Genomic DNA, 17067 nt, shown 5'->3' on the forward strand with positions numbered 1-17067 from the left:
GGCTTATCAGTTTCAGCAGCCCGGCAGCTGTGTGCTGAGAAGCAAAGCACAGTCAGCGTGTGGTAAGTGTGCTCACATGTGTGTATACACACAATGCCTTATATTATGATTGGAAGGTGTGTGACAGTTCCTATCCCTTGGAGCTGGTATTCTGGCATAGTGGGTAAAGCCTCTGCCTGCAATTCTGGCATCCCATAGGGATACTGGTTCAAGTCCAATCGCTATTCTGACCCAGCACCTGCTTATGGACTGGCAAAGCAGTGGAGGATGGTGCAAGTCTCGAGGTCTCTATCCATGTGGGAGATCTGGATGAGACTCTAGGCTCTGGCATTGGCATGGCCCAATCCTGGGTGCTGTGGCCATGTGGGGAATGAACCAGTGAATGGAAGATCTCTTTGTCACTATTTCTCCTTCCCTCTCTGTAATTCTGGGAGGGAGTGAGGGAGAGGGAGAGGGAGAGGGAGAGAGACAGAGGAAGGAAGGAAGGAAAGAAGGGAGGGAGGGAAAGATTGGCCTGGCATGGTGGCCTAGTGGCTAAAGTCCTCACCTTGCATGCATCAGGATCTCATATAGGCACCAGTTCTAATCCCAGCAGCTTTGCTTCCCATCCGGCTCCCTGCTTATGGCCTGTGAAACCAGTCGAGGAAAATCCAAAGTGTTGGGATACTGCACCTGTGTGGGAGACTTGGAAGGAGCTCCGGGCTCTTGGCTTCAGATCGGCTCAGCTCCAGCTGCTGCTGCCACTTGGGAATTAAATCAGTGGACAGAAGATTTTCTTCTCTGTCCCTCCTCCTCTCTGTATATCTGACTTTCCAATTAAAAAAAACAAAATCTTAAAAGAAAAAGGAAGATGGGCCCGGCGGCATGGCCTAATGGCTAAAGTCCTCGTCTTGAACGTGCCAGGATCCCATATGGGTTTCGGTTCTAATCCCGGCAGCTCCACTTCCCATCCCGCTCCCTGCTTGTGGCCTGGGAAAGCAGTGGAGGACGGCCCAAGGCCTTGGGGCCCTGCGCCCGCGTGGGAGACCTGGAGGAGGTTCCTGGTTCCCAGCTTCGGATCGGCACAGCACCAGCCATTGTGCTCACTTGGGGAGTGAATCATCGGACGGAAGATCTTCCTCTCTGTCTCTCTTCCTCTCTGTATATCTGACTTTGTAATAAAAATAAATAAATCTTTAAAAAAATAAAATAAAATAAAGAAAAAGGAAGAAAGAAAAGAAGATCACTATGTGATGGAACCCCTGATAATAGTAAACTGGTGATCTATTTCTTATATGAAATATACTTAAAGGCATTTGATCCTAGAAATGAAAACAAACTTTGATTTAAAAAAAAATAGGGATGGGCGATGTGGTACAGTAGGCTAAACAGTCACCTTTTCACCCAGATTCCTACTGAAGTACTCGGGTTCGAGTCCCACCTCTGTCCCTGGTTCAGTGTTGCTGCTAATGCACATTTGGAGCTGGAGTAGATACTGACTTGGGTACTGTGTCCTTATCAACCAAAGGAGGCATCCTACCAGAGTTCCTGGCCCTTGGCTTTGGTCTAGTCTAGCCCCAGTCATTGTGGGCACTTGGGGACTAGTGGGTGGCAAGAGATAAAGAGGGAGAGACACATAAAGAAAACTTCAAAGTACTGTTCACTCCCTAAATGGCTGCAAAAGCTGAGGCTGACCTAGGCTGAAGCTAGGAACCTTGGAGCCCCATCTGGGCCAACCCCACCTGTGGGCCATCTTCTGTGGCTTTCTCAGGTGCTTTAGTATGGAGCTAGGCCCGAAGTGAAGCACCCCACACTCAAAGCAGTGTTCTGATATAGAATGTCCATGTTGCATACAGCAGCCTAACCTGTCGCTCCTCAACTCCAGCCAGGCCCCCCCCCCCCCTTGATGTAATTCTGTCTTCCCAGGACCTTTTGGCAGACCGTTTCCAGGTTTTACTTATTTTTCTGATAAACTGCAAGGAGCAGAATCAGGGGAAGCCACTGCATGACAACTCGGACTTAAATGAGAAAGAACTTTTGAACAATAGGGTCGCTAAGCCGTGGCACGAGCTGCCTCCCAGGGAAATCCTACTGCCCGTTCCTGAAAGCGATCCTAGAGAAGTGATGGAGGGGATTTTTACCTGGGAGTAGGACCATGGGGGTGTTTAGTTATTTTTCAAGATCCACGCATCCTCCCTTCAGCACTGCCTGCTTGACCATTAGCCTTGCGAGGATGAGGCCCTTGAGATGAAGCACTCCGTCAGGTTCAGTTTTAGCGTCATCTATTCAGCGTGGAGAGGAAAATGTGGCTCCGAAAGGGAGACTCGTTGTCAAACAGAGTAAATTCGCAGGACATGAACCGCTATCCCTTGGAATTCTGCGCTCAGAATTCCAGCCTTTTTTCCTTCCTGCTGGCGGCTGGCAGCAACTGCACACGGGACTCATCCCCAACACTTGTTAAGCACCCACTATATCCTGAGAGCTTCTTTGGGCAGACGTTAAAGAACCAACCCTCAATTGTTAGTGACCAGTGCTATCCGGTCTTGAAGATTTATTTGAAAACCTGGGGGCTCCCAGAAACTTGCCTACTCCCCGTGTTCATTCTGTACTACCAACACTTCACAGGATATTAACAAATGACAAAGTAAGTTCATCTGAGTGTCGCACCAGTCCATTTCGAAATGATTAATACAAGGTGCAGACAAAACAAAAACACCTAAGAGATCTGAAGGAGCCTTATTAGATGGGATGGTGAGGTCCTTTTACTCGCTTCGTGGCGCCTTTGCATAGGGCAGCCTGCTGTCAAGCACCTGCGAGGCCTGCGAGGCCTGGAACCGCAGCGGGAGGGTGAGACTCCCCGGGGAGCAGGAGGATCCCGGGGATGCCGCGTTCCTCGGTGGAATCCAGCTCCCCCGCGCGCTCCGGGGGAAGCCCGGGTCGCCCCGCGCCGACCCCCGCAGGCAGATCTGGGCAGGAGCCCGGCCCTCCCGTGCGCCCTCTGGGCTGCCGCTTCGGACATAAACAGGAAACGTGCCGCGAAAGCCCTGGCGGTGCACATTCCTCGGCTTCCAGTTCCAGAGGCCGGAGAATCCCCGCTTCGGCGGTGCTGTTGGTGACCAGCTGAGGAAGCTGCAAACTTTCCCAAGTGGTCCCTTACATCCTCCCAAGGCCCTTCTCCCAAACCCACAGAGAACAGACAGAAAGGAAGAAAGGACCCCGGCCGTAGGGAGCCCCGGGGCGGCGGAGAGCGACCCGGCCTGCCCCTCGGCCGTGCGTGTCCGGGGCGGCGGGCAGCGCTCGGCCAGCCCGGGACCCGCAGCTGCTCGGGGCCGGCCGGGAGGGGGCGGGGAGGCGCGCGGCGCGGCGCGGCGCGGCGCAGGCGCACTGCGCGCCGGGCTTGTCAAACATGGCTGAAGCGCCGCCGCTGCCGCTACTGCCGCTGCAGGGAAAATGCTGAGCCCTGGCGGCAGGGTGGGCGGCGGCGGCGAGGGAGGCGACTGGGACTCTCGTCCCGAGCGCGGCGGGGGGCGGTCGGGGCCATGGCCCGGCTGGCTGACTACTTTATCGTGGTAGGCTACGACCACGAGAAGCCAGGTAAGGGTGCGGGGAGGGCGCCGCCCCCGGGGCCTCTCGCCTCCGCCCCCGGCTGGTCCAGTGGGCTCGGCGGGGGGCCGGGCGTCGGGGCTCGGAGGCGGGGAGGCGGAGAGCTTGGGGAGGGCCCGGCATGGCTGGGCCGCGGCTCGGCGAGCGGGCCTGGGGCCTTGTCGGCGGCGTGGAGCCTCGCGGTGGGCGTGAGGGACCCTCGCGGTGGGCAGGGGAGGAGGAGGCCGATGCCGTTGGGCCAGCCCCCGGGGCAGGGTCCCTGGCTCGGGAAGCGCTGAGGTGCCTTGGGCGGGACTGACCAGGCCTATGGACCGCAGGGCTGGTAGGGCGGGAGCCTACTGCCCGAGTTCCTCGGGGCCAAACTTGTGCCCCGCATCCTGAGTGAGTAATGAGTGACGCAGGGGGCCGTCCCCGGCAGAAGGAAGTGGTGCTGGCTGTGCATCCAGGGTCACCTCGCCTCTGCGCGCTGCCGGAGAGCCTGGCGGTCATCCCCCCGGTGAACTCGGGGGTACCCGGCAAGGCACACGTCTAGGAAATAGGAGAGACTCCCATGGTTTCAGAACAGATGATACACGACGGGTCATTTCCAGAACGAAATGTTGTCGTGTTGCTAAGGACACTCCCTGACCAGGGTGTTTTACAAGTTCATTCGTTCTGGGCTGTCTTCACAAAGGAACAATTTGGCAGATGCATTGCATTTTGCGCCTTAGATTGACGGACTTGCACAGCTGAAGAGCATTCAGAGTTCCCTCAGGTTGCTTTTTGTATCCCTTTTGTGTTAACCCTCGGCAGCTCAGCATAATGTAGTAACAAATGGAGGTAGGGAAGCACTTTCATTTCAGAGTAATTCCAGTCTTACACTTGCAAGGAATTTTAGATCATGAGCACTTCAGCCCCTGCATTTTTCAAAGGAGATGCTGAGATTGTGTTTTGCTGATGACTGCAACCATTGGTAACTGCAGAATACCATTGTTCTACCCACTCTTGGTCCAGCGCCCTTTTCATAGTCCTTGTCCAAGAACTTCTTTCTTTTAGTGCAAACCTTTCCTGTTTCAGTCTCTCACCACTCATGACCTAATTGGTGGCATTTGCTACAGACAGGGGCTTGGGGTTTTTCAGAATATCTTTGGGGCTCCAGATTTCTTAATTCCCAGTAATTTTGCATAGTCTGGTGCTGTTTTATGCCAACAGCAGCGTTGTGGGGGAAATGCCGTTTTTAGCCCTGTTTGTGTTTTACAGACAATGCTTTCTCCCCTACTCTTATGCAATCTTGAAACAACTAAAAGTTGCAGAAAAGTTGCAAATGTGATACGGAGAATTTGTTTCCCTGAACAGCTTGAGAGGAAGTTGCTGGAGCGCTTCAGGGTGTGTTTTCAACTAACAAGAATATTTCTCCTGCAAAATCACAGTACAGAATTCAAAATAGGAAATCCACACTAATAGATTCCATCTAGCTTTCAGAATGCTCAGTTTTGAATATTTTAAAAAGATTTATTTATCTTTGTTGAAAGGCAGATTTACAGAGAGGAGGAGAACCAGATGTCTTCTATCTGCTTGTTCACTTCACAAATGGCTACAGTGGACAGAGCTGAGCCAATCCAAAGCCCAGAACCAGGAGCTTCTTCTGGTCCCCCGCGTGGGTTCAGGGGCCCAAGGACTTGAGCCATCGTCCGCTGTTTTCCTAAGTCTTAAGTGGGAAGCTAGATGGGAAGTGTAGCAGCTAGGACATGATCTGTTGCCTATATGGGATGCTGGCGCTGCAGGTAGAGGATTAGTATACTATGCCATTGTGTCGGCTACTGATCATGTTTGTTAATGCCTTCACTGCTGAAAACACCCAGTTCAGTATTACGTGTTCAGTTCATTTGTCATGTCTCTCCAGTCTCCTTCGTCTTCCCTTGACTTTCATGACCTTGGTGCTTTTGATAATTCCAAGTCAGGTATTTCATAGAATGCTCTTCATTTCCTCTGTTCCCTTGTGGATGGAAACATGCACGTTATTCATTTGGGCAGGGATGTCATGGAAATGGTGCTCATTGCATTATATTGGCTGCTATGCCCCTTCACTTGGTCTTTGTTATTGGAGATTGTCACTTTGGTTATGTGGTAATAGGCAATGATGCAAGGCTTCTCCACTATATAGTTAATGCTTAATAGTTAATTAATAGTTTTATGAGGAGTACTTTGAAACCGTGTAAAAGACGTGTTCTTACTGAACTCTTAGTGCATTGACTGAAGTGTATTCCTGGATTTTTGTTTCTTTAGGGACTTCTGTCCCGTCAGTATTTAACTTAGTGTGTGCTGTTATAACAACAACACTTTATACTGCGGTGTCTAAGCAACAGAAATTCATTTCTCTTAATTCTGGAGGCTAGGAAGTCTTAAAATCAAGGCTGCAATAGATTGATCAGAGTCTGCTTCCTCAATAGCCAATTTTTAAAAATTTATTTTTTTTAAAGATTTATTTATTTTTATTGGAAAGTCAGATATATTGAGAGAAAGGTCTTCCATCTGATGAATCACTCCCCAAGCGGCTGTAACAGCCAGAGCTGGCCAATCTGAAGCCAGGAGCCAGGAGCTTCTTCCAGGTCTCCCACACGGCTGCAGGGTCCCAGGGCTTTGGGCCGTCCTTACTACTTTACCAGGCCACAAGCAGGGAGCTGGATGGGAAGTGGGGTCACCGGGACGTTAACCCATGTCCATATGGGATCGCAGCAAATGCAAGGTGATGACTTCAGCCGCTAGGCTACCATGCCAGTCCCAAGATTTATTTATTTTTTTAAAATATTTATTTTACTTGAAAGAGTTACAGATGGAGAGATAGAGAAATCTTCCATCTGCTGGTACACTTCCCAAGTAGCTGCAATGATCAGAGCTGAGCCAGTCTGTAGTTGGGAGACAGGAGCTTCTTCCAGGTCTCCCATGTTGGTGCAGGTGTTCAAGGGCTTGAGTCATCTGCTTCCTCTGGCACATTAGGAGGGAGCTCGCTCGAAAGTGGAGCAGCTGGGACTTGAACTGGCACCAGTAGAGGATACCAACAACACAAGTAGAGACTTAACCTGCTTTGTCAAGCATTGACCCTACTACATTCCCGCTTTAACCTTATGTAGCCTAAGGGGCCAATAAAATGTGTATCTCTTTTTAAAAAGATTCATTTATTTTTATTGTAAAGTCAGATATATAGAGAGGAAAAGAGACAGAGAGGAAGATCTGTCCAGTGATTCACTCCCCAAGCAGACACAATGGCTGGAGCTTAGCCGATCCGAACCAGGAACCTGAAGCTCTTCCAGGTCTCCCACAAGGGTGCAGGGTCTCAAGGCTTTGGGCTGTCTTTGACTGCTTTCCCAGGCCACAAGCAGAGAGCTGGATAAGAAGCAAGGCATGTGTAAGCCAAGGATTTTAGTCAGTAGGCTACTATGCTGGGCCCACATTGCATATCCTTAATAAAGGAGTGAATCCTGTTTATGAGGCTTCCACTCATCACATCCCATCCCAGGTTCTTTTGGGGAATACAGCATTCAGACACCGGTGCTGTTTGTCCATTTTGAAATTATTTGAGGGCTGGAGAGAGTTCCTATTAGGTACTTCACTCTCCAGAGGTTCATAATGGCCAGGCTGTAGTGGGGCTAGAGCTGGGAGCTGACAACTGAATCCAGGTCTCCCATGAAGGTAGCAGGAAATAGTTGAGCCATCCCACTGCTCCCAGGGTCTGCATTGGCGGGAGACTGCCGGAAGGAGCTAGAGCTGGGAATTAAACCCCGATTGTGAGACACCATCATCTTATTCACCTGCTAGGCTAATCACCGCTGTACCATTTATTTTGATGTTGAGACGGTTCTTTGTTTGGTCAGTGAGAGCTGACTCAAGCTGATTTCCTTGTCCTCATCCTTCTTTGACATACCCCCATCCTTTTTTGAGCACATCTTTACTTCTGGACACTAGGAGATGTTTGTGGCTGATCTTGTAACTTTTCCCCCATAGCCCTGGAATTGGCTGTCTCTCTGGGGATTCCTGGTTCCTTCTGCTGGAGAAGGACATTTAGAAACTGAAGTGTCAGTGCTGGTGTTTACTGCTGTTGTATTGTTACTGCTCTGCAGCCTGTTAATTGTTGGGGCTGAAGACTGTCCATGTGTATTGTATTTATACACACATATTTACAAGTCTATTTCTGTTTATATTAAAAAGGATGAATTCATATCAACGTCTCTGACTTCAGTCCAGCATGCCAGGATCCATTCTGGTTTTTCTCCCGTTTCATGTTGTAAACTCTTGACCGGCACTGAGAGCCCAGGTGTCCGCTGGCTTTAATGTATTTTCTTATTTGTTTAGTCACCTTATGCATAACCATTCATTCATCTTTACTACCAGGCTGTCTTCTTCTGCAGCTTGTATTTGTTTATTTTAATGCTCCACTATTAGGATTTTAGAGCCCATACCAGGATGACTTAATGTAGGGGTACCCTTCCAGTTTGCTGTGACTCGCCAAGTTGATCTCCCCATCGTTTGTGGACACACTTCTCATCCCACTCAGGCTCTGGTTGCCTACATTGGGTTGCTGTCAAGCAAAGACGTGCTCTGTACTCTTGTACCCCAGTGCCCTAGCGTTTGCCCCACCTGCCTGGACTGTTGGCTTCTGACATGTTGTATGGTTTGTCATTCTACCACATGGGATCTTTCCGCCCCTGACTCCTTGACTTGTATCGGACTACTGTTGGCTCCTTCAGGTCCTATCTTCTGTACTCAAGGGTTGCAGTGGCTACTCCCCTACTCTGGGAGAGAAAAAGAAGACTTTTTCCCCCCAAAAGATTTATTTATTTTTATTGCAAAGTTAGATATACAGAGAGTAGGAGAGACAGGAAGATCTCCCATCTGTTGATTCACTCCCCAAGTGGCTGCAATGGCCAGAGCTGCGCCAATCTGAAGCTAGGAGCTTGGAGCTTTTTCTGAGTCTCCCATGCGGGTGCAGGGTTCCAAGGCTTTGGGCAGTCCTTGACTGCTTTCCCAGGCTGCAAGCAGGGAGCTGGGTGGGAAACAGGTCTGCTGGGATTAGAACTGGTGCCCTTACGGGATCCTGGCACATTCAAGACGAGAACCCTAGTCACTTGGATACCGTGCTGGGCCCAAGAAGACTTTTTTTTTTTTTCAAAGTTATAAAATCTAGAAACTTACAAATTGTGGATTTCTTTTTTTGACACACACATGTTTCTCCTTTGCTGATGTGTTCCCCCAAATGTCTCTAGTGGCTTCCAGGGCTGGCTTGGGCAAGAGGTAGTGCCAAAGTGAATGTGAAGTCTGGGGTCCAGCTCCTAACCCAAGGTGGCAGGAACCCAGTTACCTGACTGTTCCCCTGCTCCCTCCCAGGCACAGCATTGCTGGGATGCTGGAGTCGGAACTCAGTGAGACAGTGAACCCAGATACTCAGATAGGAGACATGAACGTCCTAACTGGTAGGCTGCCTGTCTGGCCCAACTTGCAAGCTCTTAGTAATGGGATGTATATATGTCTTTTTATTTGGAGTAGTTTCTTTGCTTTTTTTTTTTTTTTTGGAAGCTAATTTGCATGCAAGAAGAATGAGTGTAGATAATAGGTTCAGTTGGAAAATGAAGATTCTTGAGAAGTGAGCATCAGTGTTGACATGTGACTCAAATGACAGTGAACTGTAGGAGTAAAGACCAGTTTAGGGAAACCTCAGGGCTTTTATAGTAAAAATGGAAAGGAAGGTATGGATGCTAGAGAAACCTAATGTTAGGGAAAGCTCAGATTGGCAAAATTTATTAGTGAATGAAAGTGATCAGTAGAGGGAATAGTTGGTGATATCAAAGTTTCTAGCTTGATGATGCTATGACTACAAATAGAGAATTGAAGAGTAGAAAAGAATTCACGTGTTGGAAGGAAATGCCTAGGCTGATTTTTACACACGTTAAAGGAAAGTACACAATCAAGGTAGAACAACCATTTAGGTGTAAAACAAATGCAGTCACGCACTACATAATGCAATTTTTGTCATTGAGGAACTGAATGTATGGCTATAGTACCATAAAGTTATAATAAAACCGAAAAATCCACATGACTTAGTGGTATTTTAGAGCGACACATTACTCATGTGTTTGTGGTGATGCAAACCAAATCTGTTGTACCGCCAACTGTATAAAAGTATACCATGTGCAGTTTCTACTGTATGTAGTACTTGATAATGGTAACACGTCACCATCTTACTGACATATTTGTTGTCTTTTTTTGTTACCTTAGAGATCATATTCCTTACAAAATATGCTGTGTTTTGCTGGCAGCAGCTTCCTATATCTGGTTTCTACCATATCTTTTGATAGTATCGTTTTCTTTTATGTTTGATTTAATCCCCTGTTATTCGTTACTGCCCTAGAAGCAATAGGCGATCATGTCATATAGTCGAGATATATAGTATACCTATACCACATATGTTTATGTTAACTATAATCATGTTCACACAATGATGGAATTGCCAAAGGAAATGTTTCTCAGAACTTTCTATGTTGGTAAGCAAAGAATGATTGTATGTGCGTCAGGGCAGAGGTGAGGATTAGAGTGTTAATTTTTTTTAAGATTTATTTATTTTATTGGAAAGGCAGATGTATAGAGAGGAGGAGAGACAAAGGAAGATCTTCTATCCGATGATTCACTCTCCAAGTGGCCACAATGGCCAGTGTTGCACGGATCCGAAGCCAGGAACCAGGAACTTCTTTTCAGGTCTCCCACGTGGGTACAGGGTCCAAAGGCATTGGGCAGTCCTCGACTGCTTTCCCAGGCCACAAGCAGGGAGCTGGATGGGAAGTGGAGCCGCCAGGATTAGAACCGGTGCCCATATGGGATCCTGGTGTGTTCAAGGCAAGGACCTTAACCATTATGCCGTCATGCTGGGCCCTAGAGTGTTAATTTTACAGTTTGTAGTAGCTGTCTGATTTTCAGATGCTCAGGAAAGAATGATTGCCTAGGAAATGTACAAAGAGTGGGAAGAAAAGTGGCCAAATAGTACCTAGAGAAAAATAAATATTGAAGCTACAGATAAAGCCAACAGTAGCACCATCCAGGAAGCTGAATAGGAATATCAAAGATATGGTAAGAGAATTAAGGTGATGTGGTATCATGGAAATCCTAGGTGTGGAAAATTTTGAGGAGAAGGAAATGCAGTTACTGTCAAATACTCTGAAGAGTGGCCAGTGTTGTGGCATAGTGTGAAAGCCATCACCTGGCATCCCATATGAGCACTGGTTCTAGTCCCAGCTGCTCCACTTCCAATCCTGTTCTCTGCTACTGTATGTGGGAAAGCAGTGGAGGATGGCCCAAGTGCTTGGGTCCATATACCCATGTTAGAGACCCAGAGAAAGTTTCTGGCTCCTGGCTTCAGACAAGTGGAGTTCTGGCTATTGAGGTCATTTGGGGAGTGAACCAGTGAATGGAAGATGGGTAGATCTCCCCACCCCTTTTTTTCTCTATTTTTCCATTTGTGAACCTTGCGATAGATCTTTCTTATCCTCGCTTTTCCCCTCTGCCCCCTCTTTGTTATCTCTACCTTTCAAATAAATGCATAAATACAGAGAAGAAGAGAGACAGAGGAAGATCTTCTGTCTGTTGATTCACTCCGTAAGTGGCCGCAATTGCTGGAGTTGCATTGCTCTGAAGCCAGGAGCCGGGAGCCTCTTGTAGGTCTCTCACATGGGTAAAGGGACCCAAGGCTTTGGACCATCCTCTGCTGCTTTCCCAGGCCGCATGCAGGGAGCTGGATGGGAAGTGGGGCTACTGGAACACGAACTGGCGTCCATGTGGGATCTGGTATGTGCAAGGCATGGACATTAGCAGCTAGTCTACAGCACTGGGCCCTCTTTGAATTTTTACAGTGACATGTTTTCAGTTTACTTTATAATGATAAGATTAACCTTCCATTAAATTATAATTTAACAATAGTAAGTAAAGAAACCACTGCTATAAATAATAATCAAATCTCAAAATGTCTGCTTTTTACCTATGAGATTCTTGGTCAGTAGTCAGCCTTGTGTTCTTCCGTGCTTTGTCCCGATGAACCCTTTGGAGTCAGCTGTCATCCCATATCATGTGGATTCTCCTGCCTTCAGTTTCACACTTGGGAAGATTGAATCCCCAATCACTCACACACTGCTGCCAGAATGTGTCTGCTGGGGTACTTCTGCTTATATTTTGTTCAGCTTTTTTGAATTGGGTTAGAATTCTTTGAGCAATAAAGATAGCATGTTTCCTGCTGATTTCTTCCTCCAATCCACCTGCTAACCAGGTGTGAATTTTCTGCAAATATTTTACCTATGGTATCACTAAAATTATGACAGGTTTCTAACTACTAGCGGTTTCACACTCCTGGCTGCTGTCATGTGTCCGCTGAGCTGTGCCTCGAGGTCTGGGCTTACCTGCAGCCCCCAAAATGCCTGGGAGATGCCGTGCTTGAACCCGTCAGGCTTTCTCCCATTGAGCTGAACAAGCTTGTTGAGTGCAGGCTGTGGACAAGCATCCTCACTTTTTAAAATGTCTCAACAATAGGACTTAGCGATTTGTAATAACTGCATGTTAGCTCTCCAATACCATTAATTCCTTGGGTCTGCAAGAACAAATTATCAGAGACTTGGTGACTTGTAAGAGCTGTCACTTACTGCTTCACACTTCTGAAGGATAGAAGCCAAATAAAGGCACCAGGAGGCTCACTTCCCTCTGAAGTCTATAGGAAAAGATCCTTCTCTGCCTTTGCAGCCCTGGGGGCTCTAGTTGGTCCTTAATTTGTGGCAACATAACGTAATTCCCTTTGCAAGTGGCTTTCCTTTCTGTGTCCTTGTGCAAACATCTCTTTCGTGTCTTCTTACAATACCAACCATTGGATTTAGGGCCCATTCCAAATCCAGAATGATTTCATATCAAGATTTTTTTTTAAAAAAAGATAGATTTATTTATTTATTTATTTGAAAGACAGTGTTAGAGAGGAAGTTGGAGAGGCAGATCTCCCACCTGCTGATTAATTCCTCTAATGGCTGTAATGGTTAGAGCTGGATCCTTCTGAAGCATGCAGGCACCCAAGCATTGGACCATCCATCCTCTGCTCTAGGCCATAGGCAGGGAGCTAAATGGGAAGTGGAGCAGTTGGGTCACAAACCAGTGTCCCTATGGGATCTTGGTGTGTGCAAGGCAAGGATCTAGCCACTGAGCTATCACACTGGACCCTATTTCAAGATTCTTAACCAATTTTATCTGCAAAGACTATTTCCAAACCATTTGAAATTCCAGTGAACATAATTTTTTTTGGGAGGCATTATTAAATCCATCATAGGTAACAGTGATTCATGCAGTTTTTTTAAAATGGCAGCTTTTGGTAAACATTAAGAAATTTATCCTGACAGAGCAGTGTTAATAACATTTGTTTATTTGAAAGGCAAAGTTAGGGAGGGAGGGAGGGAGGAGGGGCAGAAAGAGATCTGCTGGTTCACTCTGCAAAAGGCTCCTGTGATCCAGGGTTGGGTCAAGGTGAAACCAGTAGTTTCATCCAGTTTTCTCATGTGGATGCAGGGCCTATGCACTTCAGCCATCCTCTGCTACTTTCCTAGGCACTTTAGTGGGAGCAGGAACAGAATTGGAGCAGCTGAGACTTGAGCCAGCACCTATATGGATGCAGTGTCACATGGTGGCTTAACTCACTGTACCACAATGTCAGTTCCCTCCCCACTTTTTAGAAAAGGATTTATTTAGTTTGATAGGCAGTGCTGTAGAGAAAGAGGGAGGGAAGGAGAGAGAGAGAGAGCAAGAGAGAGAGAAGAAAGAAAGGAAGGAAGGAAAGAAAGAAAGAGAACGATAGAGAAGAGAAAATACCTTCTATCTGCTGGTTTGCTTCCCAGATGCCTGGAATGACCAGCCCTAGGCCAGGTGAGATCTGGCAGCTTCAGCTAGAACTTTCACATGGCTGAAAGAGGCCTAAACACTTTAGCCATCTTCGGCTGCTTTTCCCAGGCCATTAGTAGGGAGCTAGATTGGAGATGGAGCATTTGTTTTGGTGAATAATATGCTATAGAAAGTTCAGAGGGCCAAATGCAATAGCCTAATGGCTAAAGTTCTCACCTTGCATGCACCAGGATCCCATATGGGCACTGGTTTGTATCACAGCTGCTCCAGTTTTCATCTAGCTGCTTGCCTGTGCCTGGGAAAGTGATAGAAGATGGCCCAAAGCATTGGGACCCTGCACCCATGTAGGAGACCTAGAAGAAGCTCCTGGCTTCAGATTGGCTCAGATGTGGCCTTGGGGAGTGAACCAGTGGACAGAAGAACTTTCTGTCTCTCCTCTCTGTATATATGACTTTCCAATAAAAATAAATAAATCTTAAAAAAAAGTTCTGAATTCCTTGGCTGGTAGATATTTAGCTTTGAATATAGTTTTCAAAAAGGTTTGTACGTGTTTAGCTTACTTGTGTTCCTGTTCTGTGCATATTGTTACCTTGTTATAATCAGTGGACAGTTTCATAGTGCACAATTATTTCTTGAGGCATTGGCATATAGGCAGATATAAGAATGGATCCTTGGTTCATTCATTTTAAAATTTTATTACAATATCTTATTAGTTCTTCTTATTAAGACAGTGAGTTGCTCTGGAAGATCTGTAAATAATTTGCCCATTTATATAGATCATATGAAGTGTATTAAATGAGATTAAATGAGACTTGAGCTGATTTTCTGACTATTCATTTTAAAGATTTATTTATTTGAAAGGCAGAATGACAGGAAGCAACAGAGATATAATTTTTTATCTGCTAATTCAGTCCTCAGATTTTTGCAATAGCTGGAATTTGCTGGACCGGCCACAGAAACTCTATTCAGTACTCCTGTGCAGGTGGCAGGAACCCAAGTCCTTGGGCCATTGTTTCTGAGATGCATTAGCAGGAGACTGGGTTGGAAGCAGGTTGATCCCAGGAAATATGGGGTGTGGATGTTCCTAGTGGTGGCTTAAACTGCTACAAACACACAGTACTTCCCGCTTCTGGTTTTCTGACTTGAAATACACAAATTTCTGTACAAAGTAAGAAGCGGGTGGTGAAGAGGAGAGGAATGCGGAAGGTAGTTTTAGGTGAGAGGACAGTGAAAGTAGCCAAGGCACTAAAGTGATAAAAGATGAATAGATCTTCAGTTTGACTGGAACAGAGAGAATTAATAAATAATAAATAAATAATAATATAATAATAAATAATATATAAGATTTTCAGTGTGTTCTTTTTTGACTTTTGTATACCTCATTTTTGGAGTTGAAATTTATGATATGTTGTTAGGAGGACATCGATTAAAATAAAAACGAAGCAAAATTGAACCCATTACAAAGGCAGTCTGAAAAGTTTCTGTACAACGTTGGCAGTCTGGAAAGTCAGCCTGCTTTGAAAATGCTTTTGAAAACTTTTTTTTTTTTGTAAAATTGTGTGTTATTTTTTTGGTATATGCATAAAAGGACTTCTAACTATGATTTAAAAAAAAAATTACCTGTTTTCCATAGCCAAGTGTTTATTTAAAGTAGTGCAAAAAAGTTATTGTTAAAAGATGTTTGTAAGGTAGAAACTAAAAAGCATGGAAATTAAAGCAGTTCTCAATATATCCAACAAATAACTTAGGATATTTTAGTTTTATGCTGCATAAATAAGAAATCATGGAGAAGTAGTCATGTCCATCAAGAGTCTTAATAACAAATTAGCCTCTTAATGGCCAAGTATCTTTTCTTGCCTTAGAATTTAGGGTGTTGCCACCAAAGACTTCAAACCATATTGTGCTTTTACAATCATTAGCGTAGAGTAACACACTATGGGCAAAGGGCCTGCTTTCCTAAGAAGTAAGGTATGCTTTTGATTATAATAGAGTGATCTATTCTCCTTTTCTTGTTTGCCTTTCCCAATAAAATTGCATGTTCTGTTTTGTTCACATCTTGAGTTTACCTCCTTGTAGTCTCCATTTCTGACTGATCTGTTCTGTCTGGCTCTTGAATTCTGTGTCCATGTGATTTAGAATTTCTTCTTACCCGTGTTTGTTTAAACCCAGTTTAGACTCATGACTCAGTGGTTCTGTATCACATTCCTGGTACATGTTCCTGGAACATATTCCTACATATGCCTTTGCATATTACTCCTGCTGACCTGGTTTCTGTTTCATACAGATAATTATTATGGTAATACATACTTAAAATCATCATTTCAAACATTATGAAAAGTTGCAGACTCTTTAGACCTTGTCATGGTGAGTTTGCTTTTAAGTAGTTTATGTAGGAACTTCCTAGCTCTCTTGATAGAATGAAATCTCAGTACTCTGAAGTTGTTAGTGAAAGGAGAGCCTCCACCTGGGAAGGGTTGGTCTGATCTCAGAGTACCGATTCTATTTCTCTAGTGGTTTCACCAAGTGCACTTTGTTTTGACTTTCTGGCCAAATGAACTGCCCACCGCCAAATTGTTTTTCCCTTCGTTTCCTGAGACAAAGATGAAACAAAAGTGGAACACTGAAATCAGACTTGTTTAGAGATTAAGAACAAAATGAAGGGACAATGAAGCCAGAGAACTAAGTTGTCTGGTCTCAAAGTTACAGTTTTATTTTATTTTAATCTATGGACTCTCTCTCTCTCTCTCCTTTTTTTTTTTTTTTTGATGGTGTTTACATAGTTGATCAGGTTGGGAAGGATCCAGGGTCAAGTAGGTGAGACCATTGTTTCCAGAATTTCTTTTTCTTCCTCCTGAACGTGGGAAAAGAGGGGAGACAAATGGGAAGGCACACCCAGCCTCCCAACTGTCCCAGCGCCCTAGGATGGGAATGGCCACGTAATGTCAACACAGGGTCCCCGACGTGGAGCACGCTCTGAGGGATCTGCACAAGTGGTTTTGATAGTTTTGAAATGCTGTCGATCTTGCTGATCCAATGATAAGGAAATCCTTCCAAGTTCTGTTGGCTGACATAGTCCAGCTTAGAGTCTTCATTTGCCCAGATATTTGTTGTCAACACATGGCTGGGGTAGTTGTCCAATTTGTTCTGCCCTTCTTCCTTTGCTATGGTACTGAATATCCTTTGCAGGTCCCAGTGTACTGCCATATCCTCCATGTGCATCTAGGCATGCCGTCCACTGTTCCATCTTTTCCAATGAAGGCCCAGCTCAGACACATGTACTCTATATGGTCATTCCACTGATCCTGCAGTTTTCATGGTTGGAGTTCTGAGTCAGCAGTTCAGTTGCGAGGTAGGATGGGGTGGGAGATGGATCCCCACTGGTACCTTGTCTGGAGTGATCCCAGACCTGGCTCTTGTGTGTGCTTGCCAGTATGAGGTCCAGCTCAGTCCATCCCCACATCAGCCCACGCACACACTAGTAATTGTAATTGCTGGGTCAGTTTTGTCTCCAGCACCATCTTTTTATGCAAACCAATGCATTGTGTGGCCCAGACCAAACCAGCCCACCATGCTCTCGGACCTCATGTACATCAGTGG

The 17067-nt window shown here is 45.9% G+C and overlaps 1 protein-coding gene across 4 annotated transcripts in view; it reads left to right on the forward strand.

Annotated features, from left to right (window-relative positions):
- The first annotated feature begins 3364 nt into the window (after positions 1–3364).
- SBF2 (SET binding factor 2) overlaps positions 3365–17067 on the forward strand; it is a 416533-nt gene continuing 402830 nt past the window's right edge. For 2 of the 4 annotated variants that reach the window (XM_036494152.2, XM_004593793.3), the window contains exon 1: positions 3365–3573. In XM_036494152.2, coding sequence (XP_036350045.2) covers positions 3519–3573 — 55 coding nt within the window. In that variant the 5' untranslated portion in view covers positions 3365–3518. The remainder of the gene's footprint in view (positions 3574–17067) is intronic. The other 2 variants (XM_058663392.1, XM_058663393.1) reach the window with 1 other exon arrangement.

Source organism: Ochotona princeps, chromosome 4 (genome assembly GCF_030435755.1).
Source record: "Ochotona princeps isolate mOchPri1 chromosome 4, mOchPri1.hap1, whole genome shotgun sequence".
NCBI lineage: Eukaryota > Metazoa > Chordata > Mammalia > Lagomorpha > Ochotonidae > Ochotona > Ochotona princeps.